We start from the raw sequence: 16,650 nt of genomic DNA, 5'->3' as shown, positions 1-16,650 counted from the left end.
TTTGGCACCCGCCAGCTGCACCAGCACCAGCACCAGCACCGGCATCGGCACCGGCACCCGCAGCTGCATCCAAAATTCCCATGAGCTAATGGCGCTTTGTGTGTGCACTTGACACGTTGCTGCTGGGTGATAGAGAGATTTATGTGCTGACAGGCCCATATGCAAATTGACTTTTGACTCTTTGGAGAACATGCTTAGAAAGTCGTACTAAAAACGCACTAGCACAGTATGAGAATCGCAAAATAAGGCATTATTTTCTATGCGCCATTAAAACAGATTTATGTAGTATTAGGCTAAAATGCAAATTCACTTGAATTTTTGACAGAACTAGTTTAGGAAATGAAATAAAATATGCTGTCATAACATGAGAATCGCCTAGAAGGGCAGTAGAGAGAGAGAGAGTGAGAGAGAGAGAGAGACATCAAACGAATATGCTGGTTCAGGAACCTAAGCGAGTATATTGGTTACGAGAAATGACTATTTTGCCATGTTCATACTCTTAATTCTAATATATATTATATATTCATTCAATTCATCAGTATATTTTTTATATAGCTAGGTCATGGAAATTGGAAGAACTCTTTCGTTAACAGCTTTACCACGAGATTTATTTACTATTAAGCGCCTCTACTAATAGACTTAGGGTCTTGTCCACGGTTTTAGAAAATGGGGAAAACTATGTATAACTGCAATAGCAATTCAGTTAGGATTATCAAGCTTTAGATAGTGATAAAAACACTCCTTCCACAGAGAATATATATATAGATTGTCTGCTAATATGTGATAAAAGAAAAATCCTCGGTATTCTAGAAGAGGTAGATGTTGTTCCTAACTAGAACTAGAATTAGAAGTTCAAGCAGCTACCGAATCGATCTGTCTGCTTGATTACTATAATTCCATTGTACGCCTACCCTGCTTCCAAAATTGGATTTCCCAGCATTGATAGTAGGCCAAGGGGCGTATTCGTCACTTAGACACCCATTAGTCATGTTCCACGGATGTCAGGAATGTCGACGCAATGCCATGCCGAAGTCGGTGAAAAGCAAATGAACGAAGCGAAGGTGGGCGAACGTCAATTGCTGCCAGGTACAGGCAGGGGCACAGGTACAGGTAAATGATAATAAACAAATTACAAACAGTAGTGGGAGTCTTTTTTGTCTCAAATGCGATAGTTGTGGTGGGCTTGAGCTTGTGCGTTTGTCGCTCGGTAAATGCGCCTGTTTTCCACTGAATTTAATTAGCGGCCTCGACTCAAATAAACGAAGGTGGATGCGATCGCTTGGACGCTTCGCTGGGTTTTCTTCAGTCTTCAGCTCTGTTGCGACTTTCAACCGGCTGTCCGGCATTTCGTCACATATCGCTGAGCAAACGCGCGTATTCCGGCGTCTTACCCACCCGTGCCCCCTGCGCTGCACGATCAGCTTAGCTCGGACGCTTTATCGTGCCGTCCAGATCTGTTCGAGTGGCCGACTTGAGTTATTTAAATTAATAAAATATGCTAAAATGTGTTACAAGTGTGCGAGAAATATGTAGTTGCCTAATGTAATAGATCATATATTATAATTAAAAGAATTATGGTGGAAACGCAAACCCCACTACCCGATAACAATGACAACAATTGCGACAAAACAATGGCAAATAATTCCCCAAAAATAAGTTTTGGTCGCGCCGCGGCTCTTTCTCTTCCTCTCGCCGGTTGATTTAGGGTCTCCAGCAAGATCTTAGCTCGTTTTGGAAAGTGCCTACACATTTCGGGTTGAGTGCAGTTCAACCAACTACTTTGCATAATTTGTATATAAAATAATTTTGATGAATGTGTCCCGACCGAAGCGAACTTACGAAACCCAGGCAAGAGACAATAGGAAAAGAGCGTTTGAACTCTCTTTCGCCCATCCTATGTGGGTGGAGATGTGTTTAATATGGCCGCACGACACCTTTTAAAAACAAATGTCGTTCGTCTTGGCAATAAAACTTAAAAGAAAACTTTTTAAATGTAAATTTTAGTTAATATTTCTAAAAATGCATATGATATCCGGCGTATGTGCAGTCGGAAGCCTCTAGGCAAGGGCCATAATCTCAAAGGAGGTACAGTTCTAATCAAAAGTATTGACACGGTGAGCATTTTTATACTCTGAAGCAATTTAAAATGGGAAGCCCAGATATAATGGTCTTCTTGAAATTTATGTAACAGGCAGAAGGAGGTGTGGCAGACCCCATAAAGTATATACATATTCTTGATATGCCCTAACAAATTGCAAGTGGGCGAGTGTGAATATATGTAATGGGCGTGGCACATTTAAAACGACCTGTCAGTCTGCCTGTCCTTAGAGAATTGGCATATTAAATATATACATTTGAGTATTTTTATAGGAATATTTATTTATTTATTATTATTTTTTTAATCATTAATCTTGTTTTAATCTTTTTATCGGCCATGATCGATCATTTAGTTTGTCTACAAATTTGCCATGGCGTTTCCTCTAATGAATACCAAAATTTAATTATTTTGATTTTGACACTTGATAAAGGGAGGGCTCTATTGGATATTTTAATTAAGAGGTCCGATAATACGAACGTAGCTCATCAAAAGTTCCCATATAATTTAATGTAAGGCTTATATCATCTTTTCAAATATTGAAATGAAAAGATGATATAAACCTTCTAAAACAATTAATGAAATGCAAATTAATGAAGGAATATAATTATGTTTATTTGTGGATTAGTAGTTCTTCAATTGTATATATTGATAAAGCAGTTATTCTCACTAATGCCGACTCCGCTGTTTTATTCCAAACCCACTCCACTCCAATCATCCTTTATATGATTGTCGGCACAATATATGCCTGAGCTAATATTTCCATCTTTAGTCATGTCACATTAAATTTCTTGGATTTTCTTATAATGAAAACTCACTTAAAAAATACATAATTAGTTTTATCAAATTAAATTCAATTTCTGAAAAGCTTGCTTCTAGCAAAAAGAAGCCAAAAACTCTAATAATGTAACATTCATTCACACCAGTCTATTTCTTCCTCAAAGAAATTGATTTAATTGTAAAGAAATGTATGTTTAGATTATTTTGATATTAATAAAATGTAATTGGATAGTTAAACTAAAAAATGTTGAAAATCAATAAAAACGCCAATTTAAATGTTAGACAAATTTATCGAGCATATTTTATTAACTAGTTTAGCAAATTAAAATATTACGTGAATCCCTATACATGTATATCAAAAACAGAAATATCATATTTAAAAGAAGAAGAAGAAACAAAATGTTTGTTGTGCAAATACTTTTGACGAAGGCTGTAAATGCTGTCTGGGCCAAGATATTATTTGCTGTATATATACATATTTATACATACATTTATACATAAGTATATATTTATATATACAGATATTACGTGTCAGTTTGGGCTCTGGTTCCTTCGTCCCAGCTTGGGCTGGCCGCAATCGTTGCTGTGTCAAGTGTGCGCAAACAAAAGAACTGGGAAAGTGCCACTAATTACAATTCCCACACACACACATGCACACACATGCATGCCCATACACTCGCATACACATATGTGCCTAGAGGCGCCCCACATTAACATCTGCTAGAAGAGTGTTTGGGTATTTGTGGGGTGTTCGGTTTAACTTGTTGGCTCGGCTCTGCTCCGGTCTGCCTTGACTGAGGTGCTGGCGTTGCGTCCTTGTGGCTGGCCAAGCGGCAGCTGTCCAGGATGTTTGCACTAGATGCAGCTTGGCTCGGCTTGGACTTGGTTTAGATTTGCTCGCTTATCGATATCGAGTTTCACTTAGTGCAATGCATTTGACCTTTTTCATCGACGTCCTCGTTGTTGTTGTTGTTGTTGTTGTTGGTGCTCGGCCTCAAAATCGATTTTCAATTCAATTGCGGTCTCTGAGGCCAGACCTGTGGCTATGTCAACTGGCCGTGACCACAGTTGAAGTCCGATGATTTCATTTGCGGCCTACGGCCTATGGCCTATGGGCCAGGACTACCTGTATTCCACGGCCTAGCTGCGTGTCTCTGTCAACACGTGTGTGCTGCATCTGGGACACAAACGAACAAGAAAGAAACAACAACAACAACAACAACACGAAATCGAATTGAATTCGAGAAATTGAACACAGGCATTGGGACCATCTGAAAATTCACACGCAACAGGAATGAGCACGACAACGCAGGCCGCGGGCCGCGGGTCGCGGGCCGGTGACAGAGGCGGCAGGAACGCTTGATTTTCACCTGCGCCGGTGGTGGCCGACGTCATCACCAAATTTGGCTGTCCGTTTCAGTTCGGGCAGGTGGAAAGCGTTGTCTAATTTCCGCGGTCAACTGTCCAAACTGCCCAACTGCCAACCTCTTGTCGGTCCACAGAAACGAGGCCAACGAAGCGTTCATTCGAGAGCATTTATATGGCCAAGCCCTATTAATTTCCAGATACACCTACTCGGCATATTTTCAGGGATTGAACTGAGCATTTTGTTTATCAATTTAAAATGTTGTATTGACTTTACTGTGGAAACAAATCACATGAAGTAAATAGTAATAAAACAAATTAGAATATTGCAGTCGGTTGTTAACGACTGCGGAATACTTATATACGGCTGAGATCCATTTTCCGGTACTCTACGTTCCCAATTTGTATAAATATCTTGTTTTTGTGCAAATCAATACGGGATGTCAACAGAAATTTAGTTTAGATACGATACAAGACTCTACAACAAAATTTGGGCTATCATGACTCTAATGCAGTATAAGAAAAATACCGGAAATATTGGGAAAAAGTAAAGCTAGGAGGTTAAAATTTTGCGTATACTTAAGGTATACTAAACCAGAATTTCGGTAAATTTATTTTAACAATATGACCACGCCTTCACCCTGCCCCCTTGCCACAAAAATTACGGTAAATACATACATATGTATGTCTTCCATATTTATTTTGGCTTATTGATTTTGGGCTATAAGCCCGAGTATATAATCAAAATTTCCCATTTTCAAGCACATTAATCAATAGGATTTCTAAGATTTCTCCATTTGGTGAACATATCGGGAAAATCTTGACTTTTTATCAGACGACGATATATATATGAGTATATATATCTTAAATTTCAAGGCCCTAATACGGACGGACTTAAAGATGGACAATTTCGAAATTCATTTAAGAAATTTATTCATTAGAAAAATATGAAAATAAACATAAAACGATCACATAGAAAGATCTTGATTAAAACTTAAATGAATAAAATATATGTAAATAAAATATATCTAATGTTTACTAAATATACAAAATTAATTTTAAACAATATTCGAAATGGTATATATATACATATGTATTACACTGAGACTAGTAGTTCCTGAAACAGAATCCTTAAGTAAACTTTAGGAGAATCAATTTCAATGTAACTAAAATATATTGTGATTTTACATTGTTTCTTGTTTTGTTTAAAAGATTTCTCCATTCAGCGCGATAGAAGATTATGTCCGTTCCATATTATGTCATCATCATCATCATAATTAATAAAGATTTAAGCTCTTTAGCTGTGCGAAGTACTGTCTGAGCCATGCGCAGCTGCAACTTCATGATGGAGTTCCCGTTAAATATTAGCAATTGATTCGGAATTCCGGTAAATTCGTATACTCTAAAGTGACGGATCATTTAGGGTATATGGATTTTCTTAAAATGAATGTAAGCAAAAAGCAAAGAATTTAAATACTAGATTAACTAGCCGAGTTCAGAGTGTGTTCTAGTCGGGTATACCCAACTATAGCACTCATAGTTGTTGTATTCAAAATTATTTATTATCAAATCATTTGGAGTTCTTGATCAGTTAGATTAGGGAGTCTTGTTTGTGCTATATGCTAAAGTCTGATATCCAACATATTGGGATAGATAATTATACTTTTTTGGAGAAATACTTGAAACTGTGAGACTTACTGTTAATGCGGTAATCCGTGCAGTGATTCAGATGAATTGGAGGTGCGTGCGGCTGTGTGGCGTGTTTTGGGCTTATATATGTCTAGCTAAAGTATCGGTACAAGATTGATGAACTTTTGTGTTCTGGAGCCAAACAATTAACTCGGAAATGAAAATTGTTGGGCATGCTGCAATTCCCGTTTCTGCCTCATCACCGACGATCAGGTACCCCCAAATGCCGCCCGCGCGCTGATCAACGCTTAAAAGCACGCAGCCGACCGGCAATTAATCTCTTTGGCAAAACGCCGACCGGAGTCCAGAGTACGCAGCTCCAATGCCAGCTCCGTCTGCAGCTGCTGGCCCCAACGTCACACTTCAATCAGACAATAAAAATATTGAAATGAGCCCCACAGCCGACGCAGAGAGCGCAGCGACCGAATGAATGCAAAAATTCGCAGAATCATTTTAAGTGAAGTTCAGTTTGTGCTACGCTTGCGCTCCGCTCAGGTAATCTCCCAAATGAATAATTGATCGGGCTCTATAATTAACGGGCTCACTCAATGCACTACGTGCTTACAAATTTCCAAAAATAAAACACAAAAAAATACACACAAATAAATAAAAATTTAATAAAATGCGAACTCCAAGCGCTGTGTGGCTAAAGTCGAGTTTTTCAGGGTCGCAGATTTCATGTGCAATTTTCATTGTGTATGTATAAGTGTTTGTTATACACGTTTAGCTAGGTAAAGATGAGTATATTGGTTGTGCATCTGTGTAATGTGTATCATTATGGGTATATGATTTAAGTATATCTATAAATTTTACAGCGCCAATATTGTTTTTTATTGGGAGAAGAAACTTTGCCCTAGATCTGTTAAAACGATCGATGACATCAATCGATAGTATGAAGGACATGCATTTTAACGATTGATCGATAACGCCACACTTTGTGAATAGCTGAAACATCGATTCGAAATTCGAAATTTGCGCAATAAATGCAAATACAAATTATATAATTTTATTTATTGAAATAGTCAATATTTAGATATTGATACCTTAATTACATAAAAAAAAAAAAAACAAAATATAATGTTAATGAAATATGAAACTCTTAAAGAACCAATTCCCACATGAACTGTTAAATCGATCGATAGTACTGATGAATGAAACCATCGAGTGAAGTAACTATCGATAGTTGGACAGCATTTGGAGACATTCATTAATCATCGCAAATAACTGCCATAACTTCTTACTAGAGCTTCCAATATTTGAGCAGTGAGCTCGTATTGAAACTATGTGCAGGTCTAAATACTTTGACCTCCGTAGATCACACAAAAATACTGATGGAAGCATTACAAATCATAAGTATAAGTATAATAAAGTTTAGCTACCGATATGCTCATCTCCAGCTGTAAATCACAATTTTCTGGGACCAATATGAACGAGTATTGTGCAGTCGAATAAATTCTCAATTGCTGTTGTAGTTGTTTTTTGTTATCCCTGCAGCTGCCGTCGGAAGTCATGAAGGTACATACATACATATATATGAGTTAATTAATTTTGTAGAATTCATTTGAATACCTTTGACCACAAATAATTTGTTGTGGATCTCTGTGCCGGTTCCAGTGAAGTTAGGCCCCATGAGAGGTGAATCAGAACTATTATGCCAAGGGTTAAGTCTTCGGCTTATGTAGAACTGCAGGCGACTCCCTCGAATTAGCGCTCGCTTAAAATATGCAAGACTATTTTCTAGCATTCAACAATGTCTCGAATTAAAACCAAAAAATACGCTCAAAACTCAAGTAATTAAACGTTGGCAAACGCATTAGTAAACTGCCGTTTCCCTCGTTAATGATCGTGCCCAGTGTTTTGGATACAGTTTCGACCGGAATATCTTTACCATTTACTTGTTTATGCATAAATTAACAGCATATGGTCGCTGGCATAGAAAATTGTTTTATCCCAAAAGAGCATATATACATAGACATATGTATGTATGCTACTATAATTGTTAATTTATTCAAACGACTTGAAATGTAATTTTTAGCCCATTATTAATTTGATTACCCAACATGAAGCCGGCGGCATAACTGAAATCACTTACAGATACAGATATAAATAAAGATACATATATACAGATATACAAATTCAGAGACAAATACAGATACTAATACTAATGCGAACGCATATACTCATCGGGTTAGTTTGAAACAGTTTGGGCATCTATTTTTGTATGGCTTAGGCTTTGTAGCTCGACTTCGTGTGCCGTAAGATATTTAAATGATCTACTCTGAACTCAAACAAAGAGTCAATTCGGCCTCTTCGATTCTTTCAGCTTGACCTCCTTCTTTGAGTATAAATATATACTAAGAGTTTATGTATTAAGACTTTAATACGTGCAAGTGCTTGACTAGCCAACAGGAAGCAGCGCACGAGTCTCTATAAATATTCTAGCAAAATGACAAACTGAGCTGATCTAGAAATGTTCGCATATCCATCTATCAGACACTTTCAACTGGGCTACTCTGTCTTGTTGCTCCCTGCGAAAATGGATATACTCAAGCGGGGTATACTATTTGGTCAGGCCGAAGGAGTCGGTGCTGATTGCAAAAATTATTTATAGACGAAGGGAGCGAACCTAGATATATCTGTCCTTTTGTCTGCTAGCCTGCACTTCTCTTTGTCCGTTGATCATGTGAAATGTAAAAAGAAGATAGTTGAATTTTCTTTTAGACGCTTACATAGAGTGATAATAGATTCGGTAGTATATATAATATTCTTCAGTTACATGAGCACAACTCTCAACAATATTATATAAAATGAATTATATTATATAAATATTGAATAGATACTTCACACTCCCCAATCTTTCATAAATTTTCAAATCTTATATTGTAAAGCCTCTACTCAGCTAGCCAGAGTATCTCTCGTGTCAGGTAGTTCTACTGCTTTATCTGCGCGTGAGCTTTTCGCCACTTGTCTGAAATCAAATTTATCCTGCACTAAATTCAGTTATCATTGAATATTATTCAAAGAGTCAACTGAAACTAAAAACTGGTTTAGTTGCGAGCCAAAAGACAAAAAAAAAAAAAAAAAAAAAAAGAAATACACCTCCTCGTTTGCCTCCGATTGGACATTGGACATGCGCGCAAGTCTGATATTAACTGCTGCTACGATCATTGTTTCATTTTGTTGTTATTTCTTATTTGTATTATTATTATATTTTTTATATTTTTGGCTGTACTGGTTTTAAAGCGTAAGTTTACGGAAGTGTTATGTGCTTGGCACGCCCTCGACCCGCCCGCAATTACTGCTCGATCGGAACGAGTTCTTGAGACAACGCCATTAACATCGGCATTGTTAACGTCATTAGTTAGTGCCACATTTTGGATCATCTTAAATGATTTTGATGCCTGGCGATGTCATCGAGCTTTTAAAATTTGCTCTCAGTATTTAAAAGTATAAGTGATTGGTATGTTAATCAATTTTTAAATGTTTAGATGAGGAGCATGAGGAAGTGCTCCATATGAGACGAATATAGATATATCTTATGAAAGTATGAGTGTAAGGGTCACATCATATGGGAAATTTGTTGTGGAAAATAGTATATATCGCATTACAGGACAAGGAAATCATATGAGAAAGACATTGAAATATATATGAATGGGATCCCCGATCATGACAATGATGTTATGATATGGTGTATTATTATTATGAATAAATAAATATGAATAGTAACATAGAATGTTTGTAAAAGTGGGTCACATAGGGCCGATTTCTTATACATAGTATATTGTATTATATGAGAGAGAGGGAAGGAAAGAGAGAGTTTTTCATCATAAAAAGAGCATGTCATATGGTGATAATAGCATATATATAAATATGGAGGATATCTTATGAGGAGGATATTATATTAAAAAAATATCAAAAGAGGAATGACATGCGATTTATATGATAAGTTCGCACTTTTATATGATATCGTCGTCAAATAGTTTATTGTTCATATGGAATATCTTGTGAGCTAGAAACTATGCGAAGATCATTTAAGGTGGATATGAGTAAAGACTACATACGCATCAAACTACATGTAGAACAGATATAATGTAATGCAAATCTTATAAGAACCACGTTTTATTAAGGAATGATGGGGACATTATATGACGAAGATATACTAAGCGCTGTCATATTAAAAATAAATCGTATTAAGAGAATACCAGAAGAGGGAAACTTTATATAAGGAGGTCAATCTATAACAGGATAACAATGATATCAGATCATAGCTTTATAATGCGATTGATACTTAGCAATGGAATGGAATCACTTCAGTTTAATATCAATTACAATCGTCGCTTGCTTGGCAAATCAATTCAGCCTATTAACCAAGTTGGGGCTGCTTAAAATAGATCATGATATCATGGTCTGTGTAGCCAGTCGCGGCAGCAAGCAGCATCCATGGCCTTTGAGCACACCCAGATACAAAATAAGTAGTTTGGGTTTAGTGTTTACTGTTTGTGACGCGGTTTAGTTGCCAATTTTAGTGATGCAAACAATATAAAAACAATAAAAATTTGAATATTGTGATGCGGTGCGGTACGGTCCGCGCCTTCAGTTCGCACACAGCGTCAGAGCGAAGTTTTAGCATAGTGAGAGCTATTAAAAATGATTATTGGCCCATCCTCATTAAGATTCAACATGCATAAATTTCGTCGTCGGAGCCACGATTTATCGAAAGCTAAACAAATTTCGTTTATAAATGCGTACTTTAATCGGATTTATTGCTCTGGCTAACAAACTATAACAATAGTTAAGACCAGCTACAATGAAAGAAGTTTCCATTTACATACCCACATATACATACATATATCTATATAAAGGTATATACAGAAATTGAGACAAAAACTATCAAATTTAAGATGATTAGACGAGCTGCTTACCTGTTGCTGTTGCTGAAGATGGTGCTGCTGGTGCTGTACCAGTTCTTCCTCCTCTTGTAAGTCGTTCTCGAAGACGTTGCTATGAGGCAAACTGACGTAATTTACATCCAAATGGGACAGGGAACTTTCCTGCAATTTTCGCGCATTCATCACACGAAATTTTACACAATGTTCTTACATTTGACAATTGGCGTTTGATTGATTCTCTTCTTCTTCTTTGATTTTTATTTTTTATTTATTTATTATTATTTTTTTGGCTTACACTTGAAAGATTGCGAAAGATTTCAAACCACTCAAAACACTCGATTCACGTCGCCTTCGAACGAATGCTGTAAATGCCAAAGAAACTTCAAGTGTGAAATTCTCATTTTGTGGTTCAGCACAGTTGCCAATAATTGCTAATTGAGTACAGGAGAACATGTTTTTATGAAGTGAAAAGAAAAAATAAAAAAAATTGTTTTAATAAATTTTTGTAAATTAATTTTTGTATATAACAAATAATAAGAAGTAAAGTATATAATTTATTTGATACATTATAAAAGAATTCCATTTTCATTTTAATAATTAACAAATAAACCTAATTGAAAATAATATTTCTATTATAATTTTGTAAATATAAAAACTTATAAACAAGAAATAAATCAATATAATTATTTTAAAAATTTAAATAATAATGACTAATAACAAAAATTATAAAACTATGTAATCAAAAATAAATTATACAAATAAAATTATCTTAATAAATTTACAATGCTGGAATTTTGTTTCTTTCAAAAGTTAAAAAAAAAAAAATTAAACAAGAAAATTTTTAAAATTTGAAATAATTTTTTAAAACGTGATAATAATTGAATCAAATTTTCGATTTATCTTCAAGAATTTATAGCACATTAAGAATTGTTTACTGTTAAGTTAAGTAATTTTATACTAGAAGTAAATTATAGTTAAAATTTTTTAAAAAAATTAAATACAATTTTTCTGAAAAATTACGAACTGCATACTCAAATTAAAATTTATTTTGTTATTATTATTTTTAATTATTTTGAGCACTTTTGTGAAGTTATAAAACTTTGTTTTATCCACTCCAATTAAGCTTGCACTTCAACCACTAAAGTTAATTAAAGCCTCTCACTCTTCAGTGAAATATACAATTGTATTTAAGCCAACATTTTCTGTGAGTGTAGAGCCGTTGAAGAATCACCATTAATGATGGTCTCAGCACTCATAACACGTTGCACTTTGCATTGCAGCCAAAACGGAAAAGCACTTCGAAGAAAATGAGGAAGCTATTTGAGCAACAGTGCTGCAATTCGTTATGCGGCAACAAAGTGTGGAAGCAGCAGAGGCAGCCATGGCAGCCGTGGTAAGCCGTGGCAACAGTGGTGCAGTGGGTGCAGAGGCGGTGCTAACCTGATTTCTGTAGCACCACTTGACATTATAAAGTTTTTTAACCAAACGCCTCGACGTCTCGGGAACAGCACAAAGCCAAAGGACCAGCCAAGCGTAAGGTGTTTGGGCAGATGGGCAGGTGGGTGGGTGGCTGTTTGGTTGAGAATTGCTTTTTGCCCAGCCACAGAAGAAATCTGGCCGGAGTTTCTTGTTGAAACAATGACTGCGGGCACCTGCAAACGGGGTTAATAAAGCTAACCAGAGTTGGGGCTGGCCCACCTCAGGGAGCGCCACCAACTTCGCGAAGCACCGCACCGGTAGAGCCTGGCAGAGCCGGTGCCCAGGCCACCAGGTGTCGTTGACTGCACTGCGCTCGCAGGGCACGCCAGGGAATGCAAATTTTGCTGTGGCCTGGTTATCTGCGGTCTCACTCTGTGCCAGATGCATGATTTACAAATCAAATCAATCCCGCATTAGGCCCGCTCCTTTTCCCCTTTTTGGCAAGGGGGCGCTGCCAAGGCGGTCAAGGCTAACTGCCAACTCTTGGCAAAACTCACTCGAGCCGCATAATGAACACATTATAGGCAACGCCGCGACGCGTTTGCTGTCTGCTTTGTGACACAATTATAATACGCGCTGCCAGTTCATAAATGTCACAGGCTTTCCGACCGAGCCCAGTAGGAACTTGTACTCTATCTTGAATGGGGTATATGCACATATAGTTTACATATACTTTACACTCAGGGGACAATACAGACGGTAAATAATTAAGTCACAACACAGACCTACAGAATTTGGTAAGCAAGCACGCAAAGGTTTTTGACCTGCCGAAACTGAAGCTGTAACTAGAATCAGGTTTTTAATATATTTCATTTATTAGCTAGATGACCTCTGTAGCTCTCTCGGTCTAAGTTTGGCCTCTCTTTCGTTAAGAGTCATTTCATGGAAGATGGCACAGGAATTAGTCAACATTTTATACTATCTGAAATGCAGCTAATTCATTTACATAGGGAAAAGTAAGATTTTTTTAATGTCCGTCGATCCGTTAGCTAGTTTCTCGACGCTATTGAAGCTAAAGAGTAGAACAATTTGAAATATATATGCGTTTAGGTACTCTCATCTGCAAAAGTATTAAGATAGTCTCGATACGCCCACTGGGGCGTGGTAAATCGATAATATTATATCTTGTATTTTAAAAATGCGCGTTGACAACCGAATATCGGAAATATATAGCTAATTGCTGAAATCGATAGTAAACTTATAAAGTCTTATCTTATCCTCTATCGACTACCGAAAAGTAAATTTGACGCCATTGTAGAGGCATGGCATATTAAGTGCAGTTAAATAAGTATGTCTTGTACGCCTTAAAAGCTAGAGTCTAAACATTTTGCACAAATTGCATAAAATTCTGGAAATTTGAGATTAGTTTTAAATATATTGAGGGAGCTTGCATTTCATAAGAATGTCAAATATTCAATAGATTATAAATGTCATATGATGTAAGCAGTCCTGTATGTTCGATTGAACTATGCTTGCATTAACTTCTGCTAGGCTTTTCCAGCAGTGAAGTAGCGGTGTTGGTAGAGGCAGTATATATCGCAAATAAGTTCTGAGTTCACTTCCAGCACCTATTTTTGTAGATTTATATTTTCATTATAATTTGTTTTCGTTTTTCATTTAGCAAATTTGAAGGGACGGTGCATTTAGATGCGCTGCAGATTGTTTAGCAAATGTCTGTTAGGATGAAGGCAGTTTTAATATGTAGCTTATTTTTCCGCAAAACAAGCTTTTTGATTTTATATAATGCTAAGAAGCCTTTGCTATATTCTAGCTATTGTGTGTATTTCAAAATCTAGATCAGATGATGTTTAGGGTAACTTCAAGTAAAGCTTTTGCTCATTTAAATTCGATTTTAATTCTTTTAGCTGAACATTTTTGAAAAATGTAGTCAGATTCTAGTTTACAGCCTTTTGAACTAATTTTGTTATCGGGCAAGCATAACTATCTGTATCTATATCTATATAGATCTTTATATATGTACATATTTATATATATATAACATTTATATAGTATATCGTTATATATTTGAACACGTTCATAGAGAGGACTACGATATGTTTGTTGCCGTTGGGCTACTTGACAGCATCATTGATTTTTCATTTTTCTTCCTTTTCTCTTTCATTTCCGTTTTCTTGTGTTTATGTATGTGTGTGTGTGTGTGTGTGTATGTGGAAGCCTTTTGCTTAATTTACTTTTTGCTGCCAAGCACGTGCATGCCAAAGGGACATGTGTATATGTGTATAGAAGTATATACATACATATATGAGCGTATATATATATTTTGTGAGTGTATTGGACTGCTTCTGCTTCTGCACTTCTGCTTCTGCTTCTTCTTGCTCTTGTTGTTAGTTCATAACAACAACATGCCGGCACAAATAGCTGGCAAACAATTTGGCTTTTAATTGCAGGACTCGGGCTCTGGCATAGTTCACAAACATTTTTGGAGTGCAGCGAGAGGGCCGATGGCCACGTTGCGTATACGCCCGCTGGGCCAGCGACAATGGCGAGGCGAAAGCGTAAAGCAAACTCAGCGAAATGCAAAACGAAAACGAAAAGCAAACACAATAAAAAACCAAATAGCAAAAAAATAAAGGAAAAAATCAATTTGTATTAACAATGAAATTTCGATTTGCGCCAAGCATTTCCATGCTGCGAGCTGGCCAACTGCCGAGCTGTGACCTGAGAGCTGCTAGCTGAGAGTTGCGAGAGCGACAAACTTGCAGATACTTTTGTATCTGTGACGCCTCTGACTGACTGTCTGTGTCTGTGTGTGTGTCTGTGCGTGTGTGTGTGTTTGTTTGTGTTGTTCTCGTGTGCGTTGCTCCTGTGGCTTTTACATAATTAAACGTCACGACACGCGCTAACTCTGCTTTAAATGGCGAGCAACGGCTTGCAGGAGGAAACGCATTTCGTACGGAATGTGCAGAGCGCTGGCCACTCGCTAATGATTTCCCCGGGGTTCGGTAACATTCACTTATCACCACATTATTATTTTCTTTTCGCTTCTTTTTGCTTATTTTCCTTTCTTTTCTTTCCTTCTTTTTTGGGGCTTGACACACACTCGCAAGCACACGCACACACACACAGGCACACACTGGCACACAGAGGCACACTAACACGATTACTTACACTTGCGTATGCTGCAATTTGCAGTGCACAACACAAAAACACGGACACGGCCACGGAGCAGGAGTCGGACTTGGAGTCGTAGAAGTCGAAGTCGGAGGAGGCGGAGGCGGAGGCGGAGGCGAGCACGCGTGGGCGTAGACGTAGGCTTAGGCGTGCCGCGACGAGCACCTTGGCTCACACTCTGGACACTGCTCAAGCGGAAACGTGCTTAAATGAATTTCTTTAATTTTTCCGGATTATTTCTCTATTCTTTTATTTTTTGTTGTGGAGTCGCGCTCGTCTGGAGCAGAGAGCTACGGGTCAGTATCGACGGACCAGGCCACTCGACCCTGGGCTAAACGCTTACGTGGACACAACAAGAGACACAAACGCGATGGCGAAACGCTGGCAACTAATTTGGGTGACGCTGGTGCTGCTGCTACTCCTGCTGCCGCTGCTGCTGGGTGTCTTAGGTTCCACTAGAGACGCTTCCAGTTACCAAATTCCAGGCAGCCGGGCTCAGAACCACAATGAGCTTTACGCCACATCGAGTGGCCACAAATGGCAGCAGGCGAGCTTGGGGCACGACCTATCCCAAAGCTTTGACATGGCCAGCAGTCGCTTGGCTTCCACACACACACACACACACACGCAGACACAACACACATTTCGGTCTTCCACTGCGCAATGTTGATTCTGCGCAGAGCAGCAGCACGTGCCACACCACAGTTCAGCTGTCAAAGCCCCCACAAGACTTCGCCTCCTGCTCCACGCTGCTGTTGACTATTCAAATCACTGACTGTTGACCACATATATATGTGTATATACGTGTGTGTGTCAATTGGAGTCAGCAGCGCATGGATCAACCTCTATGCCAGACAATCGACGCCTGAGTGCAGCTGCACTTGCTCCGATGTGCCGCCAATGGGAAATGAGTTGAAGCAACTTCATTTCTCGCCCGTGCATGGGAAAGCCTGTGCGTGTCTCTGTTCTAGCCGCAGTCAAAAACACAACAGCAACAACAACAACAACAGCAACAGCAACAAAGTACGCCTTTATTGACTTTAGTCCTGCAAATGGGTTTCTGGGTCAGGCCAAACACACTCGCACACACACACACTCACACACACATACAGTGGCTCAGATTTGTTTGCGCATTGAATAGCTGAAAGTGCAAATAATTTTCTTCTCTGCCTCCTGCCCAGCGCGAGCAGATGCACAAATTTATAATTCAACGGCTGGTGG

The 16,650-nt window shown here is 38.0% G+C and overlaps 1 protein-coding gene across 15 annotated transcripts in view; it reads right to left on the bottom strand.

The window, feature by feature from the left end:
- Ca-beta (Calcium channel protein beta subunit) overlaps positions 1–15,839 on the bottom strand; it is a 56,831-nt gene extending 40,992 nt beyond the window's left edge. For 7 of the 15 annotated variants that reach the window (XM_089464171.1, XM_018004093.2, XM_018004094.2 and 4 more), the window contains exons 1-2: positions 15,427–15,829; positions 10,852–11,180 (exon numbers count right to left, since the gene is read on the bottom strand). In XM_089464171.1, coding sequence (XP_089320297.1) covers positions 10,852–11,001 — 150 coding nt within the window. In that variant the 5' untranslated portion in view covers positions 11,002–11,180; positions 15,427–15,829. Of the gene's footprint in view, positions 1–10,851; positions 11,181–15,426 lie in introns of all 15 variants that reach the window. The other 8 variants (XM_089464159.1, XM_089464162.1, XM_089464163.1 and 5 more) reach the window with 3 other exon arrangements.
- Positions 15,840–16,650: the final 811 nt, after the last annotated feature.

This window comes from Drosophila arizonae, chromosome 3 (assembly GCF_054131065.1).
Source record: "Drosophila arizonae isolate 15081-1271.41 chromosome 3, UAZ_ARI_1.0, whole genome shotgun sequence".
NCBI lineage: Eukaryota > Metazoa > Arthropoda > Insecta > Diptera > Drosophilidae > Drosophila > Drosophila arizonae.
The sequence above is the reverse complement of the archived record's forward strand: the minus strand, read 5'-3'. Positions and strand labels throughout refer to the sequence as shown.